This window comes from Semicossyphus pulcher, unplaced genomic scaffold (assembly GCF_022749685.1).
Source record: "Semicossyphus pulcher isolate SPU_LCO1_2020_fin unplaced genomic scaffold, fSemPul1.0.p SCAF_13, whole genome shotgun sequence".
Taxonomy (NCBI): Eukaryota; Metazoa; Chordata; class Actinopteri; order Labriformes; family Labridae; genus Semicossyphus; species Semicossyphus pulcher.
In genome coordinates, this window is record NW_027211637.1 from 5,654,128 (window position 1) to 5,670,286 (window position 16,159).

The 16,159-nt window shown below is 42.5% G+C and overlaps 1 protein-coding gene across 2 annotated transcripts in view; it reads right to left on the minus strand.

Moving 5' to 3' along the window:
- Positions 1 to 90: 90 nt before the first annotated feature.
- agrn (agrin) overlaps positions 91 to 16,159 on the minus strand; it is a 206,628-nt gene continuing 190,559 nt past the window's right edge. Inside the window, exons 32-36 of one of the 2 annotated variants that reach the window (XM_069659363.1) lie at positions 14,394 to 14,481; positions 11,700 to 11,732; positions 9,603 to 9,827; positions 7,596 to 7,699; positions 91 to 2,904 (exon numbers count right to left, since the gene is read on the minus strand). In XM_069659363.1, coding sequence (XP_069515464.1) covers positions 2,744 to 2,904; positions 7,596 to 7,699; positions 9,603 to 9,827; positions 11,700 to 11,732; positions 14,394 to 14,481 — 611 coding nt within the window. In that variant the 3' untranslated portion in view covers positions 91 to 2,743. The remainder of the gene's footprint in view (positions 2,905 to 7,595; positions 7,700 to 9,602; positions 9,828 to 11,699; positions 11,733 to 14,393; positions 14,482 to 16,159) is intronic. The other variant, XM_069659364.1, reaches the window with a different exon arrangement.

The following is a 16,159-nucleotide window of genomic DNA, read 5'->3' on the forward strand; positions in this document are numbered from 1 at the left end:
GAACAATGTCCGCCTTACTTCTTAAAGAGTCCTCAAAGTACAAATACATTTCAAATGAGGACGAAATGAAGACGTCGGACAAGAATGGGCTCTGTTTGGTTGACATTTTATTTCATGGTGGTAGGAACACAAGACAAAGGTCATAAAGTTAGTAATGCTCAGGTCATGCCACTCTTACTCGGTGCACTGCCCCTTTGAGGAGGTTTCCGCAGTCAGACAGTAGTTTACAGAGGCCGGACATGGAGGGTAACCCACATGGAGACATAAATAAGGAACAGAAAATAGATTCAAAAAACAGTAAATAGATTTTTGTAAAAAGCCAGCGGGGACATTTGCAGAGCCCCCTGCTGGGATTTTTTTTATGTGTGTATGAGCATTATTACTAATATAATTACCATTATTATGTATTACTCATTTACATTATTGGGATGAGGCTAATACACTGGCTAAAGTAAGGAAACAGTTATATGGATGACGTCTTTGTCACCTGTGTAGAGTGCAGGTGACCAGTTTTTAAGGCAATTCAAAGTTCCACCAAAACCATAGACTGCAACTGTCTTTATTGGTGTTGAGATCATACAAATACACAGGAATATCTCCTTTTATTAAGCGTGAACACCTGATTGGATAGAGTTTAAAGAAGAGTGTGGTAAATAAGACCGGTCTGAGGTTAATACAGCGAGTTCTGGAATTAAATGTGTTTCTTAGTGTGGTGTGGACACTCAGAGCTTAATCCCACACAATCCCTCCCCCATGTACATGAGTATATCATCGTGTGGGCAAACAGACGAGTCAGACATGGTTCCAGTGTATATTACTAAAAACATAAACCTCCACAGATCACACATTTGCTAAATTTACACTTAAAAATTGCAGGGCTGTACAAAAACAGGTTGTCTGATGATTTAAGAAGGAAAACATAATAAACAACTTAAGTAAGAAAAGAAAATAGTACAAGACCATTTGATACTCGACCACGAACAAGCATGATTTTGTCTTAAGATATTGCCAAGGTTCTCATATCAAAACAAGAGTCTTTAAGTCAGTCGCCGCTGCTTACTGTGGTTCAGCAAAGACGACTCCACGTTGCATCTGTTCACTGAATGTTACAGAATTCGCACTAGTAATACAAACCCATGCGTCGCTATGTTAATTTGCAAGTACTGTAGGATTATGCATCTTTTCCCCATTTTTGCAGCTGTTATGGCTTCAGAAGGTCACAACAACATCACAGTCTCTCTCTTTCAAAACCAGCCGAATAAAGACTCCTCCAGGAATGCTCCAAGGTCAAATAGGAAAAGAAATTAAGTCTCAGGCAGAGTTTTTTAAGCTTTTTTTAGTGTTTGTGTTGACTGGTGTCTGACAGGACATTCCCAAGAGTAGTAGCTCTCCTCCTCGCATCCTTTCTGTCTGTCCTTTTCTTCAGTCTTTGCTTTCAGCACCTCCTTAAGGTCAGATATGGTAACAACTCTTCCCCTGATGCACCATTCAAAGTCCTGCAAAACTAACTGCTCCCAAAAAGTGAAAAGAAAAAGACCAAAAAAAGATACAGGGAATGAACAAATATAAAACATTATTCCGAGCTCTGTAGTTTCTGAAATCACATCAGTGGAAATAAGAGGAACAAAAGGAACAAACAAACCCCCAAACAGTGACAGCTTCCAAATAAGAAAGTTTTTTCTTGAACAAAAAGTGAATATAAAAACAAACAAACAAAAACCAGGTTCAAACCAACACTGCAGAAGTGCATGCATTTATAGTGGTCATCATTAGTTCATCTGCTGATTGTAAAACAGAACGCACAATAGTACATGAGAAGCACAATTCTCCAGAGAGAACCCATCTTACATATTCACAGTCTCAGGTATTATTTATATACTCTATATTTATAACATTTATTCATGTCTATGATTCATGTCTTGACTTATGACTAATGATATGCGAGTCATGGTGGAACGCAGCGCTCTCTCCGTCTCCGTCATGTCGGCTTGCAGTGTTAGTGAGTCATATTTCAAAACTAAAGGCTCTGATGGGATTCAGATCGAGTGGAGAGTTTCTTTTCTTTTTTTGGCGCTGTGAGATGGGGGTTGATCGAGTGGTTTTGAATGTGTACTTTCTCACTGTAGCAGCTTGACTGATATCAGAAAAGTCCCATTAGGAAAATACAGTGGGCTACAGAGGCTGAATACAGAGTTTGTTGACTGGAGACGCCAGCTGGCTGCAGCATCAAAGAACTGCACGCACAGGCTACACTGCGCCCGGCTCTCATGGGGGAATGTATGTCTATATATTCATGGATGTATAGGCCATGCTTGGGGAATGTGGACGATAGATATGGCACCAAGACAAGGCAGTAACCAAAGATCATCGGCGAGCTCCACCACTGTTCAAGTAATGAGCGAGAAAAAGGAGCAGGCTTTTTTTAAAGTTGGCGTTTGTTCTAAAACAACAAAACTGACAAGAATAAAATCTCTGGTTTTCACAGAGACGCCTGCTTTTGAAAAAGATGAAGGGCCAGAGCAGTGAGGAACAAAAAAAAAAAAGTGTTCTGTGAGTGGAGGTGCAGAAGAAAAAAGAACAAAATATATAAAACAAAAATGACATTAATTTCTTTCCATATAAAAAGCGATGAAAAGTATACAAAAATAGAAAATAATTACAGCAGGAGACATGGGCGCTATGGAGGGAGCGGGTGGGGAGGGTTCTTTTTTTCCGTTTTTCTCAATATTTCGTCTCTGCCTGGTTATTTGGCGGCAGAACATTGTAATATTTTGGGGCTGTTTAAGGCGTCCTCCACCAGGTGGAGCTCCACGCCGTCCACCACCACGTCCTTGATGCAGCCAACGTAGCCGGTGCTGTAGGCCTTGGGCAACCGACGGGTCACAGCCAGCTCCTCCAGACCACCTGAGGGGAGACGGAGAGAGATACAAGGATGAGTCAGCACGTAAGACACATGTAGGAGGATTTATTCTTTTAGCCCGCTTAAGAGGGCAACTATTCTGTGTATTTTAAAAGGCTACTCGAGTCATTTAGCAAAGGCTGAGGCCCAAAACCCTTGATCCTACATTTCCCATAGTACAGCCAGCCCCAGACAAACCAAACTTAGGGTTAGCCTTGATAAAGACTGATTTGTCGCCTCATCTTGCCCTTTTCTGGACCAAGAAGTTACACTTGAACACACACAAAAGACCACAGAGAACTGGTGGTGGTGGTCTGTATTTGTCATCCAAAAAAGTAAACCCTAACACCTAGGACAGCGAATATACAAACCGTTTCCCAGCACTCTAGCTCACCACTCAGACAGCTTCATAATGGCTACTTCTCATCGAGGATGTGTCTAATAAAAGGGTGCAAATGGCCCTGGCGTTTTGCTTGTAAAGGAAGAAAGGACGAGGCGTTCACTGGCTTTACTCACTTCCGTTTCTCTTCTCCGCCAGTTTGTTACAATCTCATTTGGCAGAGAAGCCACGGACAAGGGCTGAGCAGTTCTAACAGTTTAAGACACATCGCTAAAACTAGGAACACAGATGCTCGCAGATGGCTCAACATTTGGCGATGGCTGACCGCTGTCCTTGTGTGTTAGGGCCTCATAGACACACGCAGGCTTTCTGTTCAAATTTCCATGTTGGAAGCCCAAGCAGAGACATCCTCTGATGACATCATCAGTGGATATTTTCTCAGCCGCTGCGTGCGCCTCATTAAAGATCAAACACTAAGATTAAACCTTTGCATTTCATTACAAATTAGACCTCGCTAATACCATCAGAAGGCTGTACTGGGAAGATTTTGGTAGGGAAATGTATTTCCAGGACTAAAGCGGTTGCTTGTCATTGTCGTGCTCTGTCTTTGAAGACACCGGCTGAATGGCATGATAGGTCGACGCTTTATTTGTCAAACCAGCACGATCAAAGGGATGAAGGCAGAGAGGCTGCACGGCAGCCACAGACAGTTAGGATAAACGGAGAGAGGGTTCTTTAAATTTGACATGGTGCATAAAGGGCTCAAAAGTGTGCTACAAATAGAAGGCGGTGACAGAGTATAAAATAATGATTACCTAACATCCTTAGTGGTCTAAATCTTTGGCTCTCAGTGCTCTCCAGATCTCACCTGCCCACAGAGAAGTGTATCCACAGCTGTGACAGTTCGTACAAGTGTTCCACTTTTCAGAGGCTGCTCCTCCATATTTGATACCACTAGGGAACGTTTAGTTCCATTTCTTCCAAACCATTAAGGGAAATAAAGAAACCATTTCCTGTTTGTCTCATAGTTTCTCCAGGGAAAATAAAACACTGTTTTAACAAATTTTAAAAGGCCAAATGACCCTTTGCTAAGTCCCGCCCCCCTTAGCTCAATTACTATGCCTGTCAAGCTTTCCCACTGGCATGTACATATTATGGCGTTTTCAACTATCAGAGTGAGAGATGTTCCGAGGGAAATAAAAGCACATTTCTTGAAAAATAGTTCCCAAATATCAGAGAGAAGTCGACAGAAAGGACGACAATTTGCATTTGAAAGCTACATCCAGAATATCATTTGTCAGCGGAGTGTTGAGAATGAAGAGGACATAAAAATCGGTCCCAGTGCGAGCGTCAGGCACCCCATGTCTTGACAGTTCATGTTAAGGACACTCATATACAGGAACAACAATGTTGTTGCACAGCAGGGTAAGTCAATATATTGTTTTATTTGAAGCTAATGTTTAGTTATGACTCCCTATAACTTTCATTATCTAATGTGTTTTAGCCTATTGCTAGCAAAACTACATTATTCCATTGTTTCATTTTGTTTAAAGCGCGTCAGGATATTGCTAGCATATCGTGAGCTTGATCCAAACACTGGATCTGATAAAGGCACAACAGGAAAGCCCAACAAAATCCTGTACAAGTTTGTCACAACAATTGCACAAACGAAAGGGTGGTAACATTAAGGGTTTGCAGATATCATCGGTGGTGGTAGCGAAGGCCAGACAGGGTTGGAAGTGGAGACCAGTTGACTGTCTTCCACAATTTTTAATCCATGTCCGACATCTCTCCTCTCGAGTTTCTGGCTTTGGAAAAGCGAAAAATAGGACACCCCCCTCTAAACTTTGAGAATATCTGCTGTTGCACACTGTTACAGCATTTCTCCTTGTTCTGAAATGCCTCACGCGCCTAGTTACAGTTGCTAACGTAGGATTGGACAGTGGCCATTCAAGGGAGGGTCAATTCTCCGGAATGAAACTACTTTCTCTCTAATAAATAGTCCCTATAAAAACTGTTGACAGCATGTTCAGAGATATTTTTCCTGACAAATAAAAACAAACATAAAAAACACCCTGCACCTTCACCCTAATGGGCAGAGGCTAAACTGTATGGCGAGACAATTAGGCACAAAAAGAAGTGGAAAAACTTTTGTTATTCAGCAAAATGACCCTTAAAACTCTTGCGAACTGGATATAACTAAAGTCTTTTATCTACCAGTCATAAAAAGTTTAAAAAGAGACGTTTCTTAAGATGAAATTTTCATGGATTTGGACTTCAAAGCAAATGTTTCAGCCCCTTGTACTCTCCATTTCGTTTTAACTTTACTGCACTTTTTCTTCTATTTCAAATCATCCAAACCTTCTTTTTTTTAAAGTCTCATAACGTCTTTTTGTGGAGACTTGATGACCTAATTGCTGGTTGTACGGCTGGCTCCTTTTTCCTTTTGATGGTGTTTTGAGCTACTCTTTTGAGCCAGCACACCCAGTAGTAGTCATTAGTGTCTTTCTCAATAAAATCAGCATGAGACGTCTTTCTTCACCATTTGATGAGATGTATTCTTACTGGGAGGGAGGCTGACCCTCGTGTTTGATGTTTTACCTGCCTGCCGTCCCTGCTCTCTCTCTCCTTCTCCCCCTCTATCGTAGCTGTCAGAATCCTTCAGCATCCTTTCCCTTTTAAACCCACATTCTCCTTCTCTTCCCAGTTTCCTCCTCTAATCTGTGGGGCTGAGAGTTCATATCCCTGTCGAGCTCTTTACATCCCCTGTCCCTGCCCCCTTTAATCGGATTGCGCCTCCGAATCAGGGATCGACAGGGCTAATTTCATGCGGGTTACAGATGAATTAATGATGAACAGTGAAAAGGGAATTTAAAGAAGAGAGGGGCTCTCGATGGGAGGGCTGTGTGAGGATTATGTATTCTTGCTGCAGGCCCTGTTCAGCACCTGTTCCAAAGCACTGCCTCCCTGTGTGCGTGTGTGTTTGTATACGTGTTCCCCGAGCACCTCTACATGCAGTGTGTCTCTTAAATGTCACTCACGCTGCTTCTCCTCTCACACCAGCCTCTCCGCTGCGTCGCGCTTCGCATTTTTAAAGAGTCCGACTTTATTTTGCTGCCCGTCTTCGATGTTATTTCCCCATAATGTTCGATCCTGTGTGTTCTTTAAGAAGCGATTCCTCACAGCCGAGTTTGGACCAAATTAAACTTGAAGTAGATAACGGGCCAACTTTAGTCGTTTTCAATTCAGGAGAGCAGGCATATTCTGAATATGTCAGATAGCCTTTCATTTCTCAACTCAATACCTGAATGGACTTGGACATTTTTTTTCTCCAAACCTGCAATCTTTTTTTCCCTGCCAGAGACTTTGCTTATCCTCTGCAAAGCCAATGAGTCCATTGCTCATTTTCTGGCAGCCTTCTTGCAGTGACTATGAAATAGTACTACAGAATTACAAGTATTCCCCCTGACATGATGTATGGCACTTGTAGACACACTTTCAAGTCTGAATCATAGACCATATATAAGAAGTGGACACAGCCTCTGGGCTCAAAAGTGAGGCCAGTGTGAAAGCGCCTTAAACCTGCATTAATTCTGAAGGCCAGCAGGGGGCGAGTTCAAAAGTAAGTCTGATTGTATGAAACCAGATGAGAAAATTACCCCCCCTCTATTTTTTAAATTAATTTATGGTCTAAATCAAAGCTTTCAGATTTTGTTTTGTAAATAAAATAGATGATAGAAGACCCCCTCCAGTGAAACTCAAGTGTTTATCCTTGTAAACATCTCCATGTGGTGTTTTTCATGAGCTACAAGACATATCAGGGACAACATCAGCAGTCATCTCCATGGCTGGGCCTGTCTGCTTTAAACTGCAGTGTACCAAGGACAGGCTGAACAACACGTTTTCAGATTGGCAGGTTTCAGACGTCACAAACCTAAGGAGCCAATCCCGTTAATGGACGGGGTGACGCTATGCATATCATTATGTGCAACCTATGGCAACCACTTCTGTGATGCGCGAGCCAGCTGTAACCATCCTTGTAATGTTTGCAAACTCACTACTGACTACTAACGTTAACGTTACTACTACTAATGACTACATTTCAAGCTAGCTAAGTTTCAACAAGTTGCCACTAAACGACGGCAGAGACGTGTTCTGTTTTTGGCTGTAATTTTACTAAAGTAGACAGGTCCAAATATGGTCACTTCTGGTCCCAAAAAACCAAGATGGCGACTGCCAAAATCCCAAACTCAAGGCTTGAAAACCAATGGGTGACCTCCGGACGGCAATGTGCACTTCTTTTATACAATCTATGGTTTGAATAAATACTTTTTATAAACATATGTGGGCACCTACCCAGCCAGAGCGCTCCGTCTGTGTCCAGCTGTGTTGCTGCCAAAGGTGATGACCCTGTTACCGCTGCCTCATTGCCGACCTGTAGAGAGCCGTCTCTAAGTGCTCTGAGGAGAGAAGAGAAGCGAAGAGAGAGATTCAATGTGAAGTTGGTCTGATGCATGCACGTCACACCGAATAGCTGTTAATAGCAGTTTCCTTTTATATACTTTTATCTTGTAGTTTTGAGGGCTTAGACATTACAGCACAGTCACAATTAACTCAGGTACAGTACATAAGGTAAACAAAGAAATGTAGGCATACAGAAAAATAAGTCTATATGACTAACGCAATTCCAATTATATGCCCTCCTTATCTTTTAAAAAGTAGAAGTAATTTCTTCAATCGAGCAAAAAGAGTTGTTTATTGAACATTTTGTAACTCTTTTTTTTTTTACTTGCTGCCATAAAAATCTTCAAAAGTTATACATTGCTTTTCCTGAGACCTTTAGGAATCCATCCAAGGTACAAAAAGGTGAAAGAGAAATCAAGTTTCACTTCTAGAGTCTCTGAGACTAACTCCAAATAGCAGTATTATTTAAACTGAGGCATTGCTCCTCTGCCAGCACACTAAGCATGCACATAACTGCCTTTGCCAAGCAGCCTTCTAAATGTGCCTGTCTCCCGGCTAACAGATGCTCTCATAGCACCATTCCTTTCTGGTGGCTCTGCGCTACACATTAGCACACACTTAAGAGAAGTGACAACAGGGCTAATTTGAAGCCACTAAGGATGGTTTCCAACAGAGAGAGTATCATTAGAGGGAAGTGGCAAACACAGATAGTTATGTAACTTATGTGAGCTGTGTGCCACATGCTGTGTGTTCCAGCAACGCATGCGGTCTCTCTGTAAGCTCCTGGATGAGATTTGGCCAAATCCCTGTTTGAAATGGATGCAGCAGCTTTTCGAGGATCGATTATTCTTGCCTTACATGATGAAACAAATCTAATTATCCCCCCTGCTTCTATTCACAGCCATGTAGAAGGCAATAAAGCAGTTATCACGTGGAAGGTGTTAAGTGGGTCATTTTCAAAGTTCAGGCAGTTAATTTGTTTCTAATGAAGGAATCCATTAAAGTGACGTCTCTGTGAGGCAAAAGCATTATGTGCCCTTTTTTTCTACATCTGGGAATATCATTCATGGTCCAAACTAAAACCTGTTTTATTGTGTCCAATCCATGGGTTACTTATGTATGTATATACTGTAGGCACATGCTATATGTGTACAAGTTTGAATAACCGCCCATCAAGGAAAGCAAGCGACTGGGCCCCAAAACTCACGGAGGAGCATCTGATTGGTGGTAATTTGATGCATTATAATATTGATTTACATATTGGGAATAAACACGACTAAAGCGTTTCATGTTGCATATGTTTAAATTAATATGTCTTAAATAACATCTACCAACCGGCTCACCTGAACCAAGCATAAGAACCCTGAACTATAACTTTTAGTCTTATATTGTATTTTAATCATATTATTTTAACGTTGTTGTATATTTTACTCTGTTTCTTTATTGTGTTTATAAATCTAAATGTAAATCTTTATATAAAGCACTTCTCTCAGTGAAAGGTGCTTAAAGTAAAGCTGCCTTGCCTACTGTAGACAAGGTACAGTAAGTGTGGCAGCAGTTAAGACGGGCTCCTGGCAGGTTAATCCATCGACGTATGTTAATTTATTTACTGGATACAGTTACTATAATACGCCAAGATGTGCTGGGATGCTGCCACATGTTCTTCCTTTTTCAACATTCATTAATGTGTCTGAGCAATTTGACACGCAGTGCGTCACACTCATGCATGATGAGGCATGAAAATAACCCAAATCTGGAGCTAATCAGAGTCCTCTCAAAGCAACGGATCACTGTGTAGCAGAGGATTCATGCAAGAGATCACACACGCTTGCAGCAACACAAATACAATATGGATTACGTCTAATCCTGGTCTAACTGTAAAAGCTGCTTCCATCTTACCTGCTGGCCTTGATGCGTATCCAGCGGTTGGTGTTGACGCGCACTGAGGAGCGCAGCACCACAGGCTTGGAGCCCAAGTCGTACGTCATCTGGACGTGTCCATCCACGATGGCCAGGGCGATGTAGTCGGATCGCTCCACACCCTTCCCGCTCCACAGCACCAGACCCTGCGTCGCCTCGGTTCGGATGCTCAGCTCGAATTTGTTCACCAGAAGGGCCTTCTCACTACGAGAGCAGAGAATGCGTCAGTTAGCTTTGGGTCTGTTTGATCAAAATAAGCTCTAATCTTTTGCGTAGCAGACGCAGAGCAGTTGGCGTTTGTAGTCGCAGCAGAGGCCCTTGTGAAGCAAAGGGCCTCTGCTGTTGTCTCGAGGGTGCATTACCCATGATTCCAGTGTGACATATGGTCCTGTATGCAAGCATATGTAGCCAGAGAGCATTACAGTGATTTTTAAGGATGCAGACTGAGTTACAGAGTAGCAGGGGGCTGTTTTGCTATTAGCGTTGGAAATCCCACTGAGCCTGAACTGCAATGCTGCTCAGTGCTTTCTGTGTAGCTCTGTAAGTGTTTGCTGCTCTGTGAATGTTTGTGTGTGCGTTGTTTAAAGCAGTTGTTTGATCTCCAGTCTCTTGGCTGCTACAGCTGCGGGGGTGATTTGGAAGCAGGCACTAGGCTACTTCCACCTTTCCTTAAGAGGCACTGTATGTCACTGTCACATAGCGATGCAGCTGCACTGTGTTTTCACGCACACAAACACCATCACACACCATTACTGCATACAGACACACACTTACGAAGTCCTTCTTTTCCTGGAGAGTCCAGCAGACATAAAGCAGACTTCTAGAGAATCATACCTGTGTGCATGTGTGTTTGTACGACTGTGTGTGCATGTCAGTATCAATCAGCATGTGTGCAATTGTCTGCACATCTGCTACATGGATCTACGTTCTTCAAAGAGTATTTCAACACAAAGACAAAGACAAGGTGAGGACAAACACAACAAAGAACCAATGACAAGTGGATGAAAATAAAAAACCAACAGCAGCTCAGAGCTGGAGACAAAGATTAGACAAGACAAGACAACAAGACGAAGGTGTCAGCACAGCAAGCAGAGAGGCTCATGGGACGACAAAAAGAGGACAGGAAATGGGAGGGGGCAAAGAGAAACAGGGTATAAAAACATCTCCTTACACTGTAAGAAGTATTTTCTTGTGTGTTTTCTTTTCATTAATGAGTGAATACAAAGAGCATCAGGTGTAGAAGCAATGGGTACTGTTGGACTTTGAAAATCTTCACTGATCTGACAGCTCAGGAAAAGAATAACGCTGTTTAACCTCAGCAAAAGCGGGGAAAGAATTAAGAACCGAATTTGATTTTCTCCTTCAATAGCATGCTTTGGTTGGACGCTTTTACCCCATTGATTTAGTAAAATCTGCTGAGGTAAACAGGATCAAAAAAGTATGACTGAAGAAAATCATTTTTTCTCCAGAGAAAGAAAAAACACAAATACAGCTCAGTGAACCCTCTCCTGGCAAACCCTCAAAGAGTGTACAGGGCCCAATAAATCTCCATCCGAGTGGCTTGTCAGTGATAAGGTCAAGGTTATTAAAAGTGCTGAATACATCATGAATAAAACAACACCGGCACACAGCCGCCTAAATCTCATATACACCTTCATAGATTTCTAGTGTGTTGCTGATTCTTTTTTGCAAATGGAGGGATTCTTATCTGCTCCTTATATGTATTCAAATTCTCAGAGGGCTTTTTCAGTGTACTGCTCCATTTGGACTCTAGGTGGCAGTAGTGGTTAGAATAATATGAAGCCATTCAGGGAGGACGGTGCTGCAAAGAAGCAGCAGCTTTGGCTGGTTTTGTGCTGTTATCGGAGCTCTGAACTTCTGAGTTAATTGAAGCTTATACAGAGGGGGATTGGTATTGGTAACTTTATCTAAATAATAGAAGACAATGTTGTCTCTGCAGAGGAGGGTTTAGCCCTACGAGAGATCAGGGAGGGGTTGTCAGGAGAGAAGGGGAGCATGAGGAGGTGAGAGGCGAGTGGACAGCACCAAAGTGTAGAAGCTTTTGAAGAGACTCACCTCTGGTCAGATGGGTTCTCCAGAGACTCAGGACTTAAGGGAGCAGGGGGGAGACAGTCAAAGGCATGCAGTGTAAGCGCAAGAGGCCAGAAGGAAGGAAGGAAGGAGGGAAAAGAGGGAAGGAAGGAAGGAAGGAAGGATGTCGTGAGCCCACTGTGTGACTCACAGAGGTCTAGTTAAGCCGGAGCTGCAAAAAGCAGAACCTATCCGCTCTACTACGATATCGACCGCGTCAACAGTCGATAACAACTGTTGTGTGATCATAGGAAGAGTGCAGCTTGCCCCGATTACACCACAACCAGAGCAGGAGGCTCTCAGGGGATGACTAATGCACCAAAATGCCTTGTGATGAAGCATTTTTCAAACGTGAGCATCAAGATAAAGTACAATGTCCACACCCAGGTAACAAAGCTACTTTAAGTCAGCGTCCAATTATTGAACATCGCCTTCATATTTATGGTGCTGCACGCCGCGGCGCAGCGGCAATTACCTTCTGTCCAGAGATGGAAGAGTTGAATGAGAAAAATTGTGCAATGGTCAAAAAATGGGGTCAAGCGCCATAACAGCTGAGAGTCATGGCCACATCTGATTTGTCACAGAAATAATGGGGCGCCAGCAAATCGACATGAGCTCTCAGATATGTGCAGAGGTGAAGGAGGGGCGATCAAAGGAGGCTGTAAATAGTAACAGAAACATTAAGCCAAGGTGAGCGTTTGACATCTTGGCCTCACATCGCTCTAAATGTCCTCTTGAGAAATTTCTTTCACCAGATCAAATCATGCTGAATTGATCGGCGTGCCGTCATAGCGCTCCGGTTTGCTTAGATTCACGCTCATTGAGGCTCTTAGTAAATGTGACATCCATTAAACTTTCGACAGTCTGGCTCCAAGGACCACTGTCCCCCTCCTGCTAAGTGAGATTGATGCCCATGGCTACACACTGCAGAGAGATCTCAATTGGAGGTCTAATCTACAAAGGGAGACAAATCTGTGATTAACATGTCGCTGCCTCTCTGTACGGCCGACTCCGTAATTATTCACAATTACAGTTAGAGATCTGGCAAAAAGCGAGATGACAGAAGCCCTGGCATGGATATGAACTCTGGGCTGCATCCAGTCGGCTTAATTTGAGCTGAATTCTGCTTGTGCGCTTTGTGGGACTCTTTAAAAAGAGGTTACTTACCGAGCTAATGAGCAGGAAGAAAAAAAAGCGTTAATAACTAAGTCATGACCGAGGGCTTTCCCGAGCACAAACTCGACACGGGCTCCAGAAACTAGGTTAAGGGGTGTTTAGAATATCCTCCCTCTTGCAGTTTTCAGTGGCTCTCATTCATTTCCCACATGACAGATAATGCCATTCAGTGTAAAGTGCGTGGCAATTCATTTTGTTTATGAACGAGTTACAACCATGCATAAAATATTGCACATTCTTAGCACAGCAATTCATTTTCTCTTTCTGAGGGGCGAGCACAATGCTTATCATGCACACATTCATGCTTCTCTCTGCACGGGGACAAAAAAAGAACGGATCTAATGACGCTGTAAAATGTCTTCAAAAGAATGAAATCTGTCAAATTAAATCATGGATATGGAGCCTGAATGTAAAATTTGACTTTAACAGTAAAGATGATTTCTGTGGGGTAATTATGGATGTGCTTTAATCTCTTCAATTAGGTTAACTATCAAAAATGGCTTTTTTTAGCTGCTGTTAGTCGGGCTTGATTTGAAGCTGGGGAATACACCCAGCTGTACAGTCTACTTACTCTGGGATCTCATTGGTCAGTTGGCTTGAGTGAAAAGGAAAGACAGTGAAGGACATTTACATGAGACAAAGACGTGTGGACAAAGACAACAAGGGTGGTCAGACTGAAGGACAGGACAAAGTCACGCATCTGGAACAGCCGACAAACACATAAAACACACACACGTATCCGACAGCAGCCAGTTGTTTGTGAGTGAGCGCGAGTCGTGAGTCTCAATGGGAGTGTGATGATCCAGCCCGCTCTTCACACCTCTGAGTGTTTGTGTGAAGAGCTGTGAGACGAAGATATAGAGCCGTATGCTTGATGTCTTCTCAGGTTCATCATATAAACATTTTTGTTTGTGCCAACCCGGAAGGTGCGCTCGCTCTTCTCTTGCCAACCTTGTAGACGGATGGAAGAGTAAAAATGTCTCATCAGCTGCCTAAAGGGGAAGGATTTCTTTCTTTGTGTTTTTTCTCTACACTCGCTCCAGAAGCCACTTTTCACTTGCATCATCGACTTTTTTTCCCTTTAAGGGGCGTTAAAATGGCAGGAGACGTGTCTTTGGATACTTTTTTATAGGACACAGTCATAAAGACATTTAAATTATAAGAAAAAGTTTAATCATGCGTGTGTGCTTATTGTCCAGAGTTCGCTAAGCACAAGACCACAGAGCGTACCGAGCGTGCTCAGGGCAACACTGTTATTGTTAGCTGTCTCGCTAATTAGTGAAATCCTGTCACAAGTGGAGCAGGAGGGCCGTGGATGAGGGGGGGTGAGCTATTAGCCACGTGCCTAGTTCACCCTGAAGCCCCAGCACTGATGATACCATCAACACTGTCATCATGAGAGGAGATGGATAGACAGAAGGGTTATTTGGCTAATGGCTATTACATTGGAGATGTTGGATGAAGCTGAATAGATGAAGATGATCCCCTTGTCCTCTCTCTTACCTCTTTGTAACGGCGTTGTGGTACTCGATGAACGTCCGCCCGTCAAAGGCGATGGCTTCGGTGTCTCCTGCAGACTTCTCGTAGATGGCTGTGGAGGAGGGAAGGGAGGGAGAGAGCATTTTTCATGAGATGACATCACACCAATCAATAAGACAGAGTGTTCGGCTATCCGAGCCGAGGCGGTGGAGTGTGAGCAAATGGGGCAGTGTTGGTGCATTTGTAGTTTTAATTAAAGTGAAAGGGACAGCGGGCCACGGTGCAAGGTTAATGGGAAAGGCAGTGACTGAGTGTGTAAGACAGATCGGGCCTGAGTGAGTTTATGTCTGGCAGAGTGACATGATGATGATGAAAGGGATGTGCAACTCTTTAAAAGAGCATTTCATGAATATTCAATCGACACGTTTCATCATGTTTTTAACCGACACTTTAGTTTGAAATACATTCAGAGTTGTTGTGATATAAGTGTCAGAAACATCCCTCATAAAGGCTAAAATGCAGGACTGAGTATTTACGAGTACGCCAGTAAATGGACCAATGTGATACCAACATTATTAGCCCGCTGAAAAACAGATGAATCTCCTTATAATTAATGCTGAGCCTCTCTGAATAATATAATGCAGAGCACAAACCTGCTCTTTTTGTAAAGTTTCCTGAGATAACTTTTGATATGATTTGGCATACAAATAAAAATTAACTGATTGAACTGATTGATTCTTCTGCATGACAGCAGCTTAAACAGCTATATTTTAAATTATGACGGCCACAAGCAACTGCTGATATAGAGCGGAAAAGAAAAAAGTGGAGAGTGTAAGTAGAAGGTAGCAGAATGTCAGCAATCAGTGTTTTCCAATCACACATTTTAAGTTTATTATTTTTACAAAAAGAACACAGTTTAATTGCAATAATCAGTTTTTATATGAAACCTTTCGGTGGATAGCAGGGGCTGTGAGCCGAGCTGCTGCTAAGGTTAGCTTAGCTTGTTTTTAGGTGTTCAGCTTTTCTTTTAGGTAAGGATTCCTTCAGTGAACTGAAGTAGGCCAAACTACAATGATAGCAACCATATGGCTGTCGTGAGTTGTGCTAAGTTTTGTATTTAGTTTGTATTCATGTTCAGATATCTATTTCCTGTTTTAGTAACTGTTGTCACTTTGTCTCACGTGATGCTTCACTTCCTTCCTTTGTTTCATTCCCCGCCTTTTAGATTGTATGCCCTCATTACTTTCACCTGTGTTCGATTGGTCTCACCTGTCCCTGATTACCCTGTACGTATTTAGTCTCTGTGTTCCAACCCTTCTGTGCTAGCTCGTCATCGTCCTTCATCTGGAAACCTTTTGTGTTTTCCTCTGTGAGTTTGGTTAGATTTATTTTGTGGACTCTCCTTGTGTTTTTCTCTTTGTTGGACCTTTTCCTTTGAATTATTTCTGTTACCTGGGTCCAAAAATAACTTTTGATTTTCCCTTTGTCTTTTGTTGGTATTTAGGAGTTTTGTTCTGCCATTTTGGATTTTGCCTTTTTGTTGATCAAACTTATTTTTGCTAAGTCCGCATCTCGGCCTTCTCCCTTCTTGTTTAAACTTGAAAACCTGACATTATCGTTAGTAGTATAGTCTTCAGCTGTTAAATAATAATAAAAACATTGGTATATTTTCGCACTAGTATTTGAGGGGTAATCGGTATGACCCATACTCAAATCCAGGTAACGACTCTGTATCAGGAAGGAATAAGTTGTATCATAGCATCTTTTCATGTATACATAATGACCCTAAC